At 57.5% G+C, this 18,533-nt stretch overlaps 2 protein-coding genes across 2 annotated transcripts; both read left to right on the top strand.

Moving 5' to 3' along the window:
• Positions 1-75: 75 nt before the first annotated feature.
• ZGPAT (zinc finger CCCH-type and G-patch domain containing) lies at positions 76-7,654 on the top strand. The gene is made up of 6 exons (XM_038158836.1): positions 76-1,142; positions 1,802-1,935; positions 2,650-2,808; positions 3,795-3,926; positions 4,618-5,029; positions 5,497-7,654. The coding sequence occupies exons 1-6, from the start codon at positions 508-510 to the stop codon at positions 5,633-5,635; spliced, it is 1,611 nt and encodes a 536-aa protein (XP_038014764.1). The 5' UTR covers positions 76-507; the 3' UTR covers positions 5,636-7,654.
• A 136-nt stretch (positions 7,655-7,790) lies between these two features.
• On the top strand, positions 7,791-15,477 carry LIME1 (Lck interacting transmembrane adaptor 1). The gene is made up of 7 exons (XM_038158837.1): positions 7,791-8,075; positions 10,108-10,357; positions 12,025-12,167; positions 12,663-12,711; positions 12,800-12,887; positions 13,046-13,458; positions 13,680-15,477. The coding sequence occupies exons 3-7, from the start codon at positions 12,052-12,054 to the stop codon at positions 14,064-14,066; spliced, it is 1,053 nt and encodes a 350-aa protein (XP_038014765.1). The 5' UTR covers positions 7,791-8,075; positions 10,108-10,357; positions 12,025-12,051; the 3' UTR covers positions 14,067-15,477.
• Positions 15,478-18,533: the final 3,056 nt, after the last annotated feature.

Consider the following 18,533-nt stretch of genomic DNA (forward strand, 5'->3'; position numbering starts at 1 on the left):
CAGCGCCGCCGGCCTCCCGGGCACTCCGAGGGCGGAGCGGGTGACGCGCTGGCGAGCGCAGCCGGAAGTGGGGGCGCTGGTGCCGGAAGCGGGGGTGTCATGGCGGGTGTCATGGAGGCGGCTCGCAGGGACTGAGGCGGCTGAGGGTGCAGTGGGGCCGCCGAGGTGGCAGTGGCGGCTCAGGGAGGTGCTGCAGCCCTGGGGCTGAGGGGGCGCCCAGGCTGCGGGAGGAGCGGTGCCGGGCGGGGGCCCGGTAGGCGAGAGTGGGCTCCGTGGCGGGGGAGGGCAGGGCCAGGCCCGGCCTCTCCTCGGACTCTCCCGTCGCCTCTGGCCGCCTGTTTCCAGCGGGAGCATCGCCCTGGTCATTTCCGAGGGAAAGAGCGGGACGGCGGGTAGATGTCTCTTCTGCGGGCGAGGACTTGTTATCCAGAAGTGCTTGAGTAAACTCTGAATGTTTTTTGAGTTCGTGGAGAGGACGCGGGCAAAAGCGCCTTTCTAGTCCTGAGAATGGATGAAGAGAGTCTGGAGGCAGCGATCCAGACCTACAACGCCCAGCTGGAGCAGGTGGAGCTGGCGCTGGGGGCGGGCCAGGACCCATCGCAGCAGTCGGACCTGATGCAGCTGCAGGAGGATTTGAAGCAGCTCATCGAACTGACCGAGTCGAGCCTGGTGGCTGTGAAAAAGAGCAAACTTCTGGCCACTTTGGACACAGATGCCTCCTCCTCCTCCCCAGCAGGTCTCCCAGGGCAGGATTCCCAGCTGGAGAGCTCTGCCCAGGATGAGGAATATGCTGCTTTTAAGGAAGCCATTGCTGGGCTTGGAGCAGATGAGGAGCCTCCAGCTGGTGCCAACTCGGAGAGAGAGGGAGAAATGGGGGATAAATCCAAATCAAAGTGCAATGAAGAGGAGGAGGAGTCTGAGAGAGAGGAGGAGGAGGAGGAGCTGAGTGGGATGAAGGTTAAAGCTCCCTACTACAGCTCCTGGGGGACCCTGGAGTACCACAATGCCATGATTGTGGGGACAGAGGAGCTGGAGGACGGCAGTGCAGGGGTCAGGGTGCTCTACCTGTACCCCACCCACAAGTCCCTGAAGCCGTGCCCGTTCTTCCTGGATGACAAGTGCAGATTTAAGGAGAACTGTCGGTAAAGAGAGAGGGGTGGGAGGGGCCTTGTCCTTCAGAGGGGTAAACCTCCTCCTCAGGGGCTCTCCGTGGCTTTCTCACCCAGGGGAATTGTGCCTTGGTGTTTTTGAAATGTGAGCAGTGGCATCAGTCTGGCTGTTTCCAGATGAAGTGGAAAATCCTGTGGGAATGGTGCAGGGATGTGACATAACTGAGTGGATGAATTAACAACTGATGAAGTATTTTAAACCAGAGCAGCCAGCCTGTGGGTAATGCACACATTCCAGTCGCACAGGGAGGCTGTACAGGCTCTGTTCTTGGGGATCTTCACCAGGATCAACCTCAGTGGTCTGGGAAGGAGCTGGGCTGTGAGCCTCACCTTTGTGATGGTGCTGGGCTGGAGCCCTGCCTGTCTGATCCTGTTTATCCCCAAAGCCAGGAACTGTTCAACTGATGTGTCACTAGCAAGGGAGTTCAGTTCTCTGGGGTGAGATGCATTCTTTGTCCCATGACATAAATAACGTGTTTCAGGTGAAACATGAACAACTTTATAATTACAACAGCACATGGTCAGACTTCCCTGATGGTGGTGAGGGTTCCTCACCTCTGACCCTCGTGTGCGTTCCTTTTGTGGAAGGAAGGGATTTTCATTGGGAAACTCCTGTTCCTCCTTCCCTGCAGGTTTTCCCATGGTCAGGTGGTGTCCGTGGAGGAGCTCCAGCCGTTCCAGGAGCCCGACCTGAGCAGCCTGGGGGTGGGCTCGGCCTGCCTGGCCAAGCACAGCGATGGCATCTGGTACACGGCCAAAATCACCGGTGAGGGGGGCAGGGGCTGCCCCGGGGGGAAGGTGGAGGCCGAGGTTTCTGTGGATCTAAAACTTGGCTCTTGTGGTTAATGACAGAAGAACATCAACTGCGTGGCTGCTGCCCTGAACTCAAAATCTTGACCTAGCTGAGGAAACAGTTTTGTCAGGCTAGAGGAGAGAATTGACTGGGAAACAGGAGATAGAAAGAGCAAGAATGTGGAGAGGAAATGACTGCGAGGTCATTAACTGCTCCAGGGGAGAGGGAGGGGCTGCAGGAATTTACATGTCTAACAGGTGAGAATGGCAATAATCTGGTCTTGTTCAAACAAAAACCAGGGGAGCTGGCCCTGCCCAGCAGCTGCTGATACAGCTTCCCTCTGTCCTGGGAAGAGGGAGGGTTTAGTCCCTCCTTCCATCTTTCTCTTAACTGTTATTAAGTCAGAAGGGAGCAAGTCTAACTTCTCTTTAATTCCATTTCTCAACGGCCCATCTTTCTTGATGTGTAGAGATAAACTTTTGGGTATCAACACAAGCATTGTGGAAATAGCTTTTCATTGCAGTGGGTGCTTCCCCCTCTCAGACAGAAACAAAAATCACAGATTAAACCCAGAATTTTTTTAGAGCTGTTCCTTGGGCCTCCCCCCATCCTGTGTGGTTCTGCTGGAGCTGACTCTGGTTTAGCTCCCTGTGTGCTGCAGCTCCTGTCCTTCTGTTCCCTCTGTAGATGTGGACAGTGGTTACTACACGGTGAAATTTGACTCCCTGCTCCTCAAGGAGGCCGTGGTGGAAGGGGACAGTGTCATTCCACCCCTGAGAAGTGAAGATGCTGCTGAATCTGGCGAGTCTGATGAGGACAGTGTGGATGATTCTGGTTATGCCAAAGGTAAGGGAGTGGGGAGAAAGTGAGCAAAAGTGACTTGGGATTTTGTTCTGCTTTCCTCTGGGACTGGCTGACTGTCCTACACCTCTCACCTCTGCTGAAAGAGCAGTAGATCTCTGTGTGTTCCTGGAAGGCTGAGAACAGTAACTGTGCTATAACTGCAAACTAAAATGTTTGTTTTGTGCAAATCCCTGGGCTAATGAAGGCTGGAGGTTTCCGTGGGAACCCTCCACGTGTGGAAGAAGAGGGTGTGATATTTTAGAGTTCCAGACTCCGATTCTTACGTGTCTGACTGAGCTGAGTTAATGAGTGAATCAGATTTTCTCATTCCGGGGAGCTCCATGACCCAGGAATGTGAGACCCAAGGCAATGGGAATGTTGGGTCCTTCTGGTGCCTCGATGAGGCTGCAGGAGCAGCCCTGCCCTGTTTTGCTGCTGAAAAGTGACACAGAGAGTGCCCAAGTGACTTCTTGGAAGTTGCACAGGCAGCACTGTCCCTCTGGTGGTGCCACAGCTGCATCACAGGGACAAAGTCATGTCCTAGAGCTCTTTACATTTAACCTGACAGAGATGATTGGATCCTAATAACCCAAAATTAGTGCTGTGGCCTGGAGGAGCCTCACAGCAGAGACAGGAGCTGGAGGCACAGGATAAGTATTAGATGCCACTGTGTTAAATTCTACTCAGATGTGTCCATTAGTCTGGGTTATCATCCTGGAAGGAAGGAGAAGAATCATAAAACTCCGGGGTGATTCTGCCTGGAACTGGGAGATGGTATGTGCATGAAATCAAGTGAAACCTCACATTTCAGGCATTCCCTGTGCAGTGTTCATGGAAGGTGATGATTCAGTAGGAACTGAGTAAAGCTGGAGGCATGACCAAATGCTTTTAGGGTTGGAGAGTGAATTGTACTGTCCCGTGAGGGATGCTGCACGCAGCAGCTTGATTGACAATTCCTGTTTCACTGATTACCCTCTCATGTTCCGCAGTGATAGACTCAGCGGTTCCAGAGAACGGGGAATGGACCCCAGCCTGCAGCTCCTCTTTCGGTGGCTGGGAGGCCCATACTCGTGGCATTGGCTCCAAACTGCTTGTTCAGATGGGATATGAGTTTGGAAAAGGTAAGGACAAACCCAAGATTGTGGGTGAAGCCAGAACTTTGCTATGCTGAAGGTCCGCTTGGCTGAGGCAATGCGGGAGATCCCAGCAGTGTTGGAGGGAAGAGGGATGAGTTATTTCCTGGAAGTACAGGCATGTGGGGCACCAACTCCTGTATGGTGATGGCAGACAGTGGAGGCACCTGGAAGCAAGGTCGAGTTGATGATCAAAGCCGTGAGAACGTTGTGGAATGTTCAAAGGCTGGAGGTGGAGGGGAGCCGATCTGCAAAGCTTCTGATGTCTGTGTTAATGCATCTCCTGGCCTGGACACAGACTTCAAAGCCTGCTGAACTCGCTGCTCCCACCCAAATTGCATCGAGCCTTGGGGGCTCTGGGAGGGCCTCTGTGTCTCTGGTTCTCCCAGAGGAACCAAACCAGTTTTAAGTTGAACCTGGCTTGAGAAGCTGAGGATGTGAGGCTGAACCCGGTTTCACAGAAACCGGCCTGACAGATGGCCTCGGGCTTGGAATCACAAATCTCCTGCTGTGAAAGGCTCCTGGCCTGGCCTTTCCTGGTCCCCTTGGCTTGGACAGAAGTTCTAACTTTTGGTACCTCAAAAGCCTCTTTGTTTTAAGCTTGTGACTGTCAGTGTGAGCTTGTGGTGGGAGGTGACTCGGGGAGGGGATGCTGTAATGACTCGGAGCCTCTCCTCAGGCTTAGGGAAGAACGGCGAGGGCAGAGTGGAGCCAGTGCAGGCTGTGGTGCTTCCTCGAGGGAAGTCCTTGGACCAGTGTGCTGAGGTGCTGCAGAAGAAGAAGCAGGGGAAGCTGGAGCCAGGCAAATCGAGGAAATGCCGAGCGAAGGGAAGCAGCTCTGGACAGCCGGGCGGCCGCAAGGCCCCGCGCAACGTGTTTGACTTCCTGAACGAGAAACTGCGAGGGAAGAGCGCTGGGGACAAGGCCGGGGGGATGGCTCTGCCCCAGAGGAACAGCAAAGAGATCTACCACGCCAGCAAGAGCACCAAGAAGGCCCTGAGTGTCAGCCTCTTCCAGACCACGGAGAAGATTGAGCAAACACAGAGGGATATCAGGGGAATCCAGCAGGCCCTGGCGCGCAACATCGGGCGGTAGGAAAACCTTCTTTGGGATCGAGTTGTGGTGCTTCTCGGGAGGGGTGGGCTTGAAATGAGATGTGGGAGGAACAAGTGAAATGTACCTGGATGAGACTTAAGGGGAAGTAGAAGATTGAGAGTTCAGTGGGTGCTTCAGACCAGCGTGGACACTGGCTGATGTGTTTGGGGTCCTTTGGCTGGAATTCAGGCTGTGGCAAAGAGAGGAGCTCTCTGAGGAAAGGTGCTGGAGTCCTTCTCATGCCCACCTCTGCAGCATTGCTGTTGGGGATCCCAGGAGGACATTCTCTAGCCCAGATAGCGCTGAGAATCGGGTTACTCCTGGCTTTCAGCAGGAAAGGCCCTTGGGCTTTTCCTTATCCCCTTGGGCTAATCCTACAGGAGAGGGCAAACCCTCCTGGGATGGAACAAGCCTTTGATCTTACCATGCAGGATGACATTGCCACTGTGCTTTTTGCTTTCAGGCACAGCATTGCTGCAGCTCAGCTGGAGGAGAAGCTGGCTGATGCCCACAAGCAGCTGGGGCAGCTGCAGGCCCAGGAAGCCAGGTTACAGCGGGAGCAGAAGAAAGCAGACACCCACAAGAAGATGACTGAGTTCTAGGTGCTGAGGAAGGTGTTGGACTGCAGGAGTAGTCCTTCTGGTGCTCCTGGCCTCAGAGTCTCGATGAGCTGTCCTGCTCTGCTGAGCCTCAGGCTGCTCAGCCTAAAACTGGGCAAAAAAGCAGCAGTTTCTGGATGCTTCTGAGCTCCTCTGGGAGGGGGATAGTGCACGTCCGTCCAGCCCCGAAAGCATTCAGTGAGTTGGGCCTTGGATGAGGCCTAGCTACAAGGGATACAATTCTCTGCTCTCTTGCACACTTCTTTCTTTTATTTTCCCTGCAGTAGCAGCTCCATGCAGAGTCTGTGGGTGCTCAGCTGATAACACTGCTGGCTGCAAACCAGCTGAGGGGGCTTGGACAGCCCCACATCCTGCCATAAACTGTGGCTTCTGTCTGTGGCCACCTGCCAAGCACAGGTGCAGGCAGGGTCCCGACCGTGGCTGGGTGAAAACATCAAAGGTCAAGTGCTTTAGCTGCTCTCTGCCTTCTGGTTTTTACTATGGGATTTATCTGAGAACTCCATTTTTTGGGGGCAGCAAGTTCTTTGTAGCCCCTAGTGTAAGGAAGAGACAGAAAACTGACAGCTCGGAGCTGGAACCAGCAGCCTGGAGCATCAGATTTCAGCACTTTGACTGGTAGAGTATCCCAGGCCATGCTGTAGCCAAACTCACTGGATTGGCATGGAAAGCTGCCTGGTTCCACAAGCAGAGTGCCATAGCTGGGAGAATAATCCAGCAGCATATCAGAATTCCCAAACCTATCCAGGAGCAGCTCCACAGGGAACCTTGTGATTTTTGCCACCATTAGTTGGGTTTTTCTGTCCAAGGTGGCTTGCTGAGCGTGGATCCTTTTACTAAAAAACCTCAGGACCCAGATCCAGGTTGGACTGGGCCCTGGATGGGCACAAAGAGCAGGATGTGTCTGAGCCTAGTGTGCAGCCCTGCAGTGGCAGAGCCTGGGGCTGGGCTGGAAGCAGGCCAGGCAAGCCAAATGCTCTTCCCTGCCATGTGGAAAGTGTTTGGACAGGAAGGATGTCCTCTGTCCTTGGTTACATTCTGTGTTGGTGGTGGCCAGTCCTTGCCTCAGAGATGCTGGTTTCATCATCTGGTGGGATTTCTGCATTGTAAAGGCTTTTTTTTGAAACAAAAGTAGTTTGCAATTCATGCCAGTATCTTAAGGACACCAATTTGTTTTTAATTTAAGGAACCAATTTCCTTTTATTTTGTGAGTAATTTTTCTAATGAAATGGTTCCTTTAATACCCCCTTTTTTTATCTATCCCTAAGAACAGATTAAAAAACAAGCTGTCAGCCTGGGCAGGGCAGTGCCTGATTTGCAGGGTCAGGCTGCCAAACAAACAAGAAAACCTGAGACTGAAGAAGATATGATCAGAGCTGTTCAGGTTGTGTGGGATTTCACATTGCTGCAGACACACCTCAGAATGCAGCAAGACAGCAAAACCAAACAAGATGAACATCTTCAGGAAACCTGTGGGAGTGAGTCTGTGCTCCTGAAGAGCACCTGGATCATGCTGTGATCCTGGTGGATGGGGGATGTGTCATGGGCTGCCTCAGGCACTTCAACATCCATCGGTTCCTGTTGGAATTGGCTGTGCTGTCCTCATTGTTCTGAATTCGTGTTCTCCACACACCAGGCTCAGCTCAAGGGTTTAACAATGGCCCTTCCCTCACAAATGACTGTTTGTTTCTCACACTTGAGTGCTAAGTGGTGACAAGGATTAATGTGCCCAGCTTAGCATGGATGCTCACTGAAGTGGCCCATGACTGGAGAGCTGAGCTGGGCAGAGAAAACTCGGGGGTTTATTTTGTACTCTGAGACTGTTTAACATCATAATCTCTTTAGGAACTGGGTGTATGAGCCCTGTGTCTTTGCTAAGTCCTGGTTTGACCCCTCCTTGGGCTCCCCACTGATTTGTCAGACTCCTATTCCAGCGGCCGCCACCTCCCACCCAGCACAGTTCACATCCCTGATGAATAAAGTCGGGTGTTTCTTTTTCCCCCGTCTCCTTGTAAGGCGTTGTTCATTTGCAAGGCAATGATGATCTGGGGCTCCCCATTCTTTCCTTCCATTGCCCTGAGCTCCCGGAGGAGCCGGGCGGGGAGCGGGCGCGGCGGAGGCTGCTCGGGTGTGCCGGGAGCCGCGGCGCCTCCCGCCCCGGCTGCGAGCACAGACCCAGCCTACCCCGGCCTGAAGCCACCACCTCCGAGGCCAGGAAGCTGCGGTGTGTGTGCTCTGTGTCTGTGAGCAGCAGGCTGCTCCTCAGGGAGCGGGAGAGCTCAGATCGGGATGTTGGAAATGTGCGGGAGGCCCTGAGTGGGACTTGCTGTGGGATAAGAAATGAAATTCTCCAGGCTGGCCGGCAGGGAAGAGAGCGTGATTGGATCCCTGTGCTCCACACTCGCCGGATTTTGAGTTCCTGCAAGTAAGTGGTGGTGGCTTTCCTGCCTGGGAAAGGAGGAATCTGCAGCTAAACTGGGGGGAAATACCTTAAAACCCCCAAAGTATACAGAAGCATTGTTAGAGATGCTCTTGGGGCTGGACAGGCTGGACAGGCAGAATTCCTGCTCTTCTCTCCTCTGGGAATCCTCAGCTGGGTTCAGCTTCGTGAGTTGGGCTCCAAGCTGTGTCATTCCATGCTTTGTGCTCTGTAGCTGGGCTTGAAAGGGAAGCAAAGGTGGTGGAGCTTGGCAATGCTGCTGGGATTCCATGGCTGGAGTCTGGAGGCTGACTGGGAGCCAATTGCTTTTGGGGTGAATGAATTCAGTTCAGAGGTGCGTGGCATTGTGGAAATTTCCAGTTGTTTTGTGGGGAGGTGGAACAGGAGTATTGCTGGTGTGTGCAATGGGAAAGTGCTGAGCTCTGGTCTCTGGGTGAGGAGGCTTGAGAATGTGGTCCCTGAAATGCTGTCTTCTGAAAACCTGAGATGATGTAGAAGTAGTGCATCTGTGGCAAAGGAAACCACTGTGGCGGGCAGATGGTACTGGAGAAGACACGTCTCCTCGATCCAGCCATGCTGTAGTTTGGAATCTGCCTTCCTAACAGTAGCTCCGAGCTCTCTGCTGGTCTCCTGCTGTGGCTCAGCTCTGCAGAAAACCTCTTGAGATTATTGTTGCCTTGAAAGAGCGTTTTTCTGCCCAAGTGAGTGTTCAGCAACCAGGGAAGGGCAGGAAGAAAGAAAAGTGCTGAAATGGTGTCAGCCTCGAGCAGAGCCCTGTGGTGTGGGCTGATAATTGCTCACCTGAAAGTTTTAAAGTTGTATTTTCTCAAAAGTCACTGCAGCATGTGAGCAGCTATCAGAGCTGCAGCTCAAAGCCTGCATCCAAGTTTTCAGACATTTGGGTCTGGCATTTAGAAGTATGGTTGGCATTTTCTAAATGAAAAGCCCCCAGAGGTGTTTTACCATGAAATCTCATTACAGAGATAAGCAAAGTGGGTAAGATCTCATGCCTGCTTTTTTGAAATAGTCTTAACATTCACTAATTGCACCCCATGGTCCAGGGCAGATTCAGTGTTGTGACTGTAAATGGAGCTTTCACTTTTTGTAATTGAAAAGAAAAAATCTATCTACTTCTGCTTCTTGGGCCTTTTTTGAAGCACAACTCCCTGGGGTACCTGAGCAGAGTTTGCTGCAGCTGTGTGCACAGTTGCTGATGGAAATCAGCTCAAAATACTCCTCTTGGTTTTGTGCAAATAGGCTTTGAGTAGCTTTGCAGACTTTTTTTCTTGCCACCCCGCACTGAAGACTGTGTGGTTTTATCTGGGGAGATGAATCAGAGGCCAGGCAGAATCATCAGCAGCAGCACTTAGTTTTGCAGTGAATTTAATCTTGCTCTCAGGAAGCCCAGATGAGAAACTTGCACCTTTTGTAGGACTCACAAAAAACTCCCACATCCTGGAGCAGCGACCCATCTGCCTCGAGGGTGCCTGTGCTGGGGTGTCACACACAGAGGGCAGAGATCCCTGCTCGGAGGGCTGTGGGTGCTGTCACACGTACGCAACGGCTGTGACCGCCCTCGCCTTCAAAGCCACCTCGGCTGGGCTGGGCTGGTGGAGCCAGCCCCTTAGGAAATGTGTCTGCTGAGCCTCCTGGCCCGGGGAGCAGCCCCAGGACAGGGAGATCGATAACTTTATCGCAGGAAATCCAGGTGTAGGTTTCAGGAGGTCTGGCTGGGACTTTGCCTTGCAAACCTGCTCAGTCCTACCTGGGTGTCTTTAGCCAGGCACTGGGTTCTGCTTGCAGAGCTGTGGTTTTGGGAGAGCCAATGTGTTGTCCTAAGAAGTGGCTTCTCCTGGTGACTGCTGAGCCTGAGCACTGAGGAGCATGCACTGCACAGTTTCACTGCTCAGAAATCCTGGAGCAACCACCAACCTGCTCTACAGAAAGTAGGCCAGAAGAATTTTTCTGCGTTCATTCCTACTCAAGGAAGTCTCTCCTTTCAATCTTCAAAATTCAGGGATGGAAAATCCCCCTGCTGTGGGATAAGCTGCCCCCTGTGCCTGCCTCAGCATGCTGAAAGCTCCCCCCTCAATTCCAACATCACACCAGCTCCCGGCCGTCAAACCTCACTAGAACTTTGTCTGCTCAACTCCAGAGCCTGCTCAGCTCTGCCCTGCTCCTGCAGCCCATGATTCCATCCCTCTGATGAGCTGAACGAGTCCAGCGAGGAGCTCCAGGCTCTGTCTAACGCACCGGCCCTGTTGCAGGTAATCCGAATAATTAACGTATGCTCAGACAGAAAAGCTGTGTTGTCTAATTAAAATGTTGGAAAGGGAACAGCCTCCCCTTCCCAGCTCTGATCTAAGCCAGTCTGTCCAGCCTGGTTAGTCCTTAAAACCTCTCTGTCTCACTTTCTATCTTGAAATAATTGCTCTCCAGGGTTCATGCTTCAGTCAGGGCAGTTTCCAAAGGCATGGGAAGTTTGTAGATAAAAGGATGCTTGCAGATAAAAGGGTGCTGAAAATGGGCAGAGACCTTCTGGTTATTGGGGTAAAAATGTGCCAGAGATGCTGCTGTGTGACCCAGGGTGCAGGGGAGCGGGGAGCTCCTGTGGGCCTGCAGTAGCTTTTGAGATTTACACAAGGCAGGATGGCTTCTCACCAGAGCTCATCTGGGCTTTGTCATCTGGATGAAGACACGCAAGGGGGTGAGTAAGAGGTGCTCAGCACGTCCCGCCGGATCTCTGGGTTCCCATCTGTGCTGGTGGAAGCTGATCCTGCTCAGCTCTGCCCTGCTGCTGGCTCCATCTGGATCAGCTACCATGGCTTCTTGAAGCTGTGTTTTACTCCAGGAACTGCCTCCATCTCCTTTCAGATCAGGCATTTCGTGGGTGCTGGTGACAGGCCAGCCTGTTTTTGTAGGGCAGGGTGCACAGAGCTGAGCTGTGCAGAGCTGGGGGCCGCAGCCACCGGTGAAGGGCGTCAGCTTTTGCTTTGGGTTTGCAGCCTGCTGGCAGCAGAGCAGGGACGGGGATGATGGCATGGGAATGATGGGACAGGGGTCACCAAAAGCCTCCTGGGGAAGGAGGCGATCCTGACAGGCTGGGGAGCACCCATGCTTTGTGTCAGGACACAGGACACCCTCCTGCCACTGCCGCGGTTTGCAGGGGACAATTTTTGCCCTGAGGAAAGCACAGGGACAAGGGCTGGGTTTGGGGAAGGTGCAGCTTCAGGCAGAGGAAAGGGTGGGAAGATGGGGTGTTTTCTGCTCTGGTGTCACAGCAGAGTGGCTGCAGACCTGGGGTTGTGGTGGCACAGGGAATGTGTGAATCCATTGCAGAAGGAGGGTGTCCTGGTGTGTTCTGCTGAGGCCAGGGCATGAGGAGGGAGAGGAGGGAGATGCTGAAGCTCCCCTTGTTTCCAGGAAATTGAGTCATACTGCCTGTCCTTACTGGCCTCCCCTATGCTCAGGAGCAGTGTCACCACCATCCCATGGGGTTGGTGTCCCGGTGTCCCCAGAAAGCACTCTGTCATTTCTAGGGTGTCTCCAGAGGGTTTTCAGGGCTCCTGGGCATTTCCTTTTCACCATTTCAGTGGCAAATTGTGAGCTTGAATCCCGCTGGTTTTGTTGGATTGTTTTTTTCAAAAGGAACCAAAATCTGAAGTTTTCCCTCGTGGTGACAGAGCACCTACTGCCAAGCGTCCACACGAGGCTGGGCACTGGAGGTGTTGGAGTGACTCTGGGGACAGCAATTGCTGGCCAGAAAATGGCACACCCGGTGAAATGTCCCCATCCAGAGCATCCAGAGAAATCTCCTGCTGGGGGACTGTGCTGCAGGGGTCCCTTAAGCCCTGGGGGTCACAGAGCACCATTTCATGCCGTGGTGAGCCCAGCAGCTCCAGGCTGAACTCCCACTCATGTTCTCTCTCCTCAGAGCTCAGCCCCGCAGCTCAGCTCCCCCATGGCTGCAGCCAGCAGCGAGGGGACAGCAGGGACCCGGCTCCTGCCAGCTGGCACTGCCCTGGCCCTGCTCGGTGGCCTGGTCTACCTGGGCACCCTGTGTGCTGCCTGCAAACGGTACGTGCTGCCCACGGCTCCTCCTCTTTCCCTCCTGGGGCTGGGTGGGGCTGGGGATCCCTCGGTGGCCTTTGGTGGCTGCACCTGGAGACTCTGTGTGCAGCCATCCTGAGCTGGGACCGTGGGGTCTGCTGCTCTGCTCACCCCAAACCCACCTGCACCCCAGTGCAGCTCTACCTGGCTTGATCCTGCATCCCTGTGTGTCACAGCCCCCTGGAACAGCCCCACTCCCAAAATCCTCAGAAGAGCAGCCCAGCGAGGGCTGAGCTGTGAGCAGAAGGGGCAGTGCCAAGGGTGGTGCCAGTGGTGCCCTGCACAGCTCAGTGGGGTGCAGGATGCAGTTGTGATGTCCCCAGCCAGCACAGAGCCTGCTGTGGGGCAGGGAAGAAGCAGGATATGTGGGGTTTGGGAGTGCCATACCGGGGACCTGGGACACCTGCTCCTCACCCCTGGCTTTGCCATCTGCCCTGGACTCAGCCCCACTTTTCCCTGCAGGAAGGGCAGGAAGAAGGTCGCTCCAGACGGGGTGAAGCTTGTGGATGAGGTAAGAGCACATTTGGGGGGCAGGACCAGCCCTGGGGATGGTCTGGGCTCCCGGCCCAGCCTGATGGTGTCTGTCCCCTCCCCGGCAGGCCCTGCTCTGCCAGACACAGCTGCGGTCCCTCAGCAAGTCGGACACGAAGCTGCACGAGCTGTACCGGGTGAAGGTCAGAGACCTCGGTGAGTGGCCGTGGAGCAGGGGCATCCAAGGGGCTGGTGGCCCTTGGCAGCTGCCTGCAGTCCCCACGCTGCCCATCGTGTCACGGAGAGACGTGCCACAGCCTTGGCACGGGGCTCGGTGCCTGTTGCATCCCCTCATTTCCTCTTCTCTCCCACAGTCCAGCGTCCGGCCAGCCTGGATCTCCCCAGTCCCTCGGCCCCCGGAGGCGAATCCCTGCACAGCTCCGGCCTCCTGCACCGTGAGCTGCCCCAGATCCCCGTCCCTGAGCCCCCGGCCACTTCCCCAGCGCCCGACCAGACCTACTCCAACCTGCTCTTCACCCCGCTGCGGAAACCAGCGCCAGACGCCGTCTATGAGTGCCTGGCAGTGGGGGAGGAGGGCACCCCGGTGCCCCCCCTGCCAGCTGGCACCCAGGTGTCCCCCCCACGGGCTGTGCACGGGGCAGCCGATTATGCCTGTGTCCATAAAGTGAAGAAGGTGGTGTCGGTGGAGGTGCAGGATGGGGCTGTGGCAGGACCCTCTGGAGCACAGCCCTGCTGGGATGGTGCAGGCAGTGCCCCTCATGCCAAGGTACGGCTCTGGGGGACAGCAGGGATGGGGCACATGGGGGGGTCATTTAATTCCCTCTCTCCTGGCTGTGCCCGTGTGTGGAGCCGGGTATAAGTTAGGATCCTCTGCCAGGATCCTCCTGGGGGGCTGTCAGAAGATGGGGGGGACAAAATCATGAGGGTACCCTGCAGTGGGCAGGGATTGCCCCCAAACCTCCACCCAAAAAAAAATTCCTCTTGCAGCTGGAGGAGATGTACTCGACGGTGTGCAAAGCCACCAAGAAGAAATCCCAGGTCCCTACATCAACCCCGAGGGCTGTGAAGGAGGAGGGGTCTGTGTGGGCACCCCCCTGCCAGCAGGAGGGGGCCCCAGCAGCCCCAGGCCCCTCTGACCCCTGTTACGAGTCCATCAGCGACAGAGCATGGACTGCTCAGGCCTGTGGCACCGACCCTGACTACGAGGCTGTGGACATTAACTGGAAGAAGGCAGCAAAACGGGACAAGCCAGGGAAGCCTTGTGTCCCCGAGAACCTGTATGAGAGTGTGGTGGACGTCTGGGCAGGGGGGTCCCGAAAAGCCTCAGTCCGGACAGCAGCCAATGGGCTGGAGGTTTACATCACCAACCTATAGCCCCCCAGGAGCAGGGGCAGTGCCACAGGGGGGTCTCACCTGGCTGGACACCACTGGGTGCCAAAGGGACAGGTGCCAGCAGCTCTGTGCCCACCAGAGCCCCGTGCCCTGCACTCACTCTCTGTATATATTTTCTCTTACTTTTCTACGAGTGTCCTTCTCCCAGCTCAGCCCAGCTGGTGCCAGCAGGTTGCTGGTGGGATGTCCCAAGATGGGCACTTTGGGGGTGCTGAGTGCTGGGTGGGACCCCAGTGAGACAGGGCTGGCACTGGCACCAAGATGGGAACAGGGTGGGGACCAGTCACATTTTGGGGCAGGGGGGTGACGGGGCTGCAGCCAGCCCCATGCCTTGGGCTGCAGGATCAGACCCCCCATCAGGAGGTTTCTGCCATGACTGAGGGTCTCTGTCCTCCTCACACTGCCTGGGGGAGACCAGGGCCCCCTCCAGCCCCCAGGAAGCCCTGAGAAGCTTTGCTCCCCTCACGGAATGTCCCTTGTTATGGGGAGATGGGGTCAGCCCTGTGCCTCCATGGAATCGTGGAATAGCCAGAGCTGGGAAGGACCCACAGGGGATCACTGAGTCCATCTCCTCACCCTGCACAGGATAACACAGAAATTTCCCTGGTGTGGGCCGTGGGCTCTGCTCCATCCTCCATTCCCAGCCTTTCGCACCCATGCAAGGGTGTCTCCATGGGCAGCCCTCTCCCAAACACCATTAAAAGGCTGAGAGAACGTTTACACTCTTAAACTGAGTCTGAATCCCTGGCTCTGGGGGCTCTTGCTGCTGCTGCAACTGGTGCTGAGAGAGCAGCTTTGAGCACAGTGTGACTGAGGGTGCACCCGCCCTGGATGGGTGGTTTGGCACCTCTGAGATGGGGACACGCAGCCACCAGGAGCTGCCGTGTGGGGTGATCTGTGCCAGAGCGGAGCCTCGCACAGGGCTGCGGTACCAGCCAGGCTGTGTTTGCTCAGCATTTGCTTCCTTGCTCACCTCCCCAGCACTCCTGCGGGTCCCGCAGCCTCCGTGCGCCGGAAGAGCTTGGATGAGCTGGATGTGTACCAGAGCTGGAACTTCCCTCCTCTCCAGCCCGCTGGAGATGCTCGTGGGTGCCCCAAGGGACGCGGTGGCAAGGCAGTGACGGTGGCCCTGGTGACACGGCCAGCGGCTGCCTGACCTCGTGGCACGATGGCCTGGGGCTGCCTGGAGCCGGGTGGAACCCGCAGCCCCCGTGCCGTGCCGTGCCGTGCCAGGCAGGGCGGCAGGAAGCGACGCGCCTTCCCTCAGCATCTTTGCCCCTGCACCGCGGCAGGTGAAGAGATTAAAACTGAAAACGCAGCGCTCAGCAAAGCCCGCTGAAGGTGTTAGAGCTGGAGGCACCCCAGGCGTCGGCAGCCCCAAACCACAGCCGCCCTCGAGAGCTTCTCCCATCCCCCTGCGAGATCGGGGCGCTGATAGAGCGCGGCTGGTGCCGGTGCTGCCGCGCTCTTCCTGCTGCCAGTGTGCCACAAGCACGGCTGGGCTCCCCCGCGCTGCCCCCGGCCGCATTCTGCCCCTGCTCTCCTTCTCCATCATGCCGGCACACACGGCTGGGTCCCCCCGCACCCCCTGAACCCCCTGGGAGCTGGGTTGGGCTGTGATGGCAGGCACAGGAGCATCGTTTCCGTGTGGGATCAGTGTGGCTTCGCTCCGGTCCCTGTGCTGCCCGTGGGGATGCGGGTGCCGCTGTGCCACCTCCCTGGGGAGAGGCAGGCTAGGAATGGCACCAGGGAAGGGAAAGCTGCTGTGGCGGAGCTGAGGCGGCCAAATTTGGTCTCCAATTTGCCCCAGCAGCAGCAGAATCTGTGCGGGGCTGCCCGCTTGCCTGTAATTCCTTAACTGTGGGACTTGGAGAGCCGGGCTCTAATAAGAGAACAACTGCCCTGTCCTGAGGGTGGTGGAAAACGTGCCTGGAGCCCTGGCTGGAGGCTCGAAATCTGGCTGGTGAATGGAGAATCCGTCCCGAACATCACTTGGAGCCTCAGGGTCAGCTCGGGAGGGTCGGGTTGGGTCAGAGCGAGGGGACAGGGTAGGGCTGGGCGTATCCCCCCTCAGCCCCGAGGGACAGACGCGTGCGGGGCTCTGCCACGCTGCGAGGGGACGGTGCTGCGAGGGACGGTGCTGAACGGCTCCGTTCCCACAAGAGGGAGCGAGCAGGAGCCCAGCGAGCGCCCTAAGAGGCTGAGCGGGGCTGCACGTCCTACAGTCCTGCACGCTGTGGGATGCAGCACGGCGCTGCAAGGCGCATCCCGCCCTGCACGGTGCGACACCTGCACGGCGTGACACCCTGCATGGCATGGCGCTGTAGGGCGCTCTGTGCCATAAGGATCCGCACCCCCCGTGCCCCTGCACCCCGCAGGGCTCCGCAGCCCGCGCAGCTCTGTGGCTGTAGGGTAGCACAGGGCTCTCCACCCGAACCAGCCCCGCACCCCAGCAGCTCCGCAGCCCGCCTAGCCCCCCATCCCTGAAGGTCACGCCTTGTGGCCCCGTCCCCCGGCAGGCAGCCAGGGGACACGGGCACTGCGGCACGGCCCGGCTCCCTCTGCGCGACCACCTGGGCCAGGGGCATCAATCCAGTCCGCAGCCAAGCCCGGGCAAGGGCGCCCCGGTACCACGGGGGCATCTCCCAGGGATGGTGATTATTGGGGGACTCCAGTGCAGGGCCAGGAGTCGGACTAAATGATCCTTGCGTGGCCTTTCCGACTCGGGAGCTGCTGTGACCACTTTTTAAATTTGGGATGCCCCCCTGCCCGGGCCGGGGGTCGGGCTGGTGGCACCCTGTGCAAGGGTGGGCGATGCTCGTGGAGTTGCTCAACACCGAGCGGAGCTGCCGGAGCCTCCAGCTCTGCGCTCCGGCCGCCGTTAACCATTAAACCGGAGCGGGGGCGGCCGCGGAGCCTCCCCCGGGCCCCACAGGCTCCCGCGGGGCTGCGCTAACGGGGGCTGCGGGATCGGGCTCCCCAGGGACGGGGCAGGATGGGGAATAAAGGCTGCTGCGGCTGTGCTCCTCCTCCCGCGCAGCCCGAGCGGGTTTTGGGGCCCCGGGGGTGTCCCGGTTCCCGGCTGGTCCCCAGTCCCCGTGGCGTGCAGGGACACCCCGCGGGCGGCCGTGCCAGGGTGACACCGGGCGCTTGGCGGGGTCGTGGGGGTTTTCCCGGTTTGCTGCTGTTTTCACTCCTAAGGAAAGCACCCGGGATCGGCGCAGGGTGGCAGCGGCACCTCCAGCCCCACCTCCAGCAGAGCAGGGAACGAGGGGGGGCCGAGCGCCCCAGGAGCCAGGCTGGGAACGTCACCTCCCCAGGCAGGGGATCCCCGGGGCGCCGCCCCAGCAGCCCCGCAGCCCCCGAGCCGCGGGAATCAGCCGTGCCAGGCAGCCCAGGGCACGGGCGGGGGGGACAGGCGGGGGCCACCATCCGGGACAGCCGCACGGACTCTGTCCCGGCCTTCAGGCTGCTCAGTGCAGCAGCCGCAGCGCCTGGGGGCCCCTCGGCGCCGCCCGGCGCTCGCGGCCCCGCGGGTTTTGGGGCCGGTGGGGAGCAGAACGCGGGTGGGCGCCAGCCGCAGCTCCCCAAACACCCCCCGCACCCCAAAACCTCTCAGGCACCCCATGTATCACATGGACCCCACAGACCCCCTGCACTACAGGTACCCCCTGCCAGCCCAGGCACCCCAATGCACCCCGGTGCACCCCAGAATCCCCTGCACCCCCCCGCACTCCAAGCATTCCATGCACCCAGGGCATTCCATGCATCCCACATGCCCAGGGCAGCCCACGCTCCCCATGGAGCCCGTGCACCCCGTGTACCCCCCCAAGCACCTCAGTACCCAAAATACCCCCTGCACCCCTCGCAGCCCACCCCCACCCAGCCCCGCCATTCTGGGGCGGTTTTGGCAGTGATTCCTCATGGCGGGCAGGACTGACGGTGGAATTCGGGACTTCTTTCCTACTGGGAACTGCGCACACACCCCAAAAGTCCAGACCACACCCCCTTTCTAGCAGAAGGTGACTGTAACTTTAGGGGAAGCCCTAGAGCTGATGGGGGTGCCCTACAGGAAAGTTATAGGGGATTTAAAACTTCGGAGAGAACTCTGGGGGGAACCTACAAGTTTTGGGGAGTGTAACTTTGTGAGGAACTCCGCAACATTTAAAGAACCCCTGTAACTTATCGGCAGCCCTATAATTTGGCGGGGGACATCACTTTTGCGCGAATCCCCCAAATTTTAACGCTGCGTGCTTCACCCCGGTAAGTCCGCAGGAGCCGTCAGGAGTTTTGCGGGATGCTCCGCGGTGGCGGGATCCCCGCGTTTATTTGGGGGGCGCCCAGAATCCCGCACCATAACAACAAAATCTCAACTTTCGGGCGTCCTCTGCGACTTTTGGGGAGCCCCGCAAGTTTGGCGGGAAAAGGGGGGGTGGTGACTTCACGGTG

This window comes from Motacilla alba, chromosome 20 (assembly GCF_015832195.1).
Source record: "Motacilla alba alba isolate MOTALB_02 chromosome 20, Motacilla_alba_V1.0_pri, whole genome shotgun sequence".
Taxonomy (NCBI): domain Eukaryota; kingdom Metazoa; phylum Chordata; class Aves; order Passeriformes; family Motacillidae; genus Motacilla; species Motacilla alba.

Excerpts from the sequence above, each read along its gene's own strand:
- ZGPAT (XM_038158836.1), top strand. The coding sequence starts at position 508 with ATGGATGAAGAGAGTCTGGAGGCAGCGATCCAGACCTACAACGCCCAG. Across the intron at positions 2,809-3,794 it reads TGATTCTGGTTATGCCAAAG|TGATAGACTCAGCGGTTCCA; the intron begins GTAAGGGAGTGG and ends CATGTTCCGCAG. Across the intron at positions 3,927-4,617 it reads GGGATATGAGTTTGGAAAAG|GCTTAGGGAAGAACGGCGAG; the intron begins GTAAGGACAAAC and ends GCCTCTCCTCAG.
- LIME1 (XM_038158837.1), top strand. The coding sequence starts at position 12,052 with ATGGCTGCAGCCAGCAGCGAGGGGACAGCAGGGACCCGGCTCCTGCCA. Across the intron at positions 12,168-12,662 it reads CTGTGTGCTGCCTGCAAACG|GAAGGGCAGGAAGAAGGTCG; the intron begins GTACGTGCTGCC and ends TTTTCCCTGCAG. Across the intron at positions 13,459-13,679 it reads GCAGTGCCCCTCATGCCAAG|CTGGAGGAGATGTACTCGAC; the intron begins GTACGGCTCTGG and ends TTCCTCTTGCAG.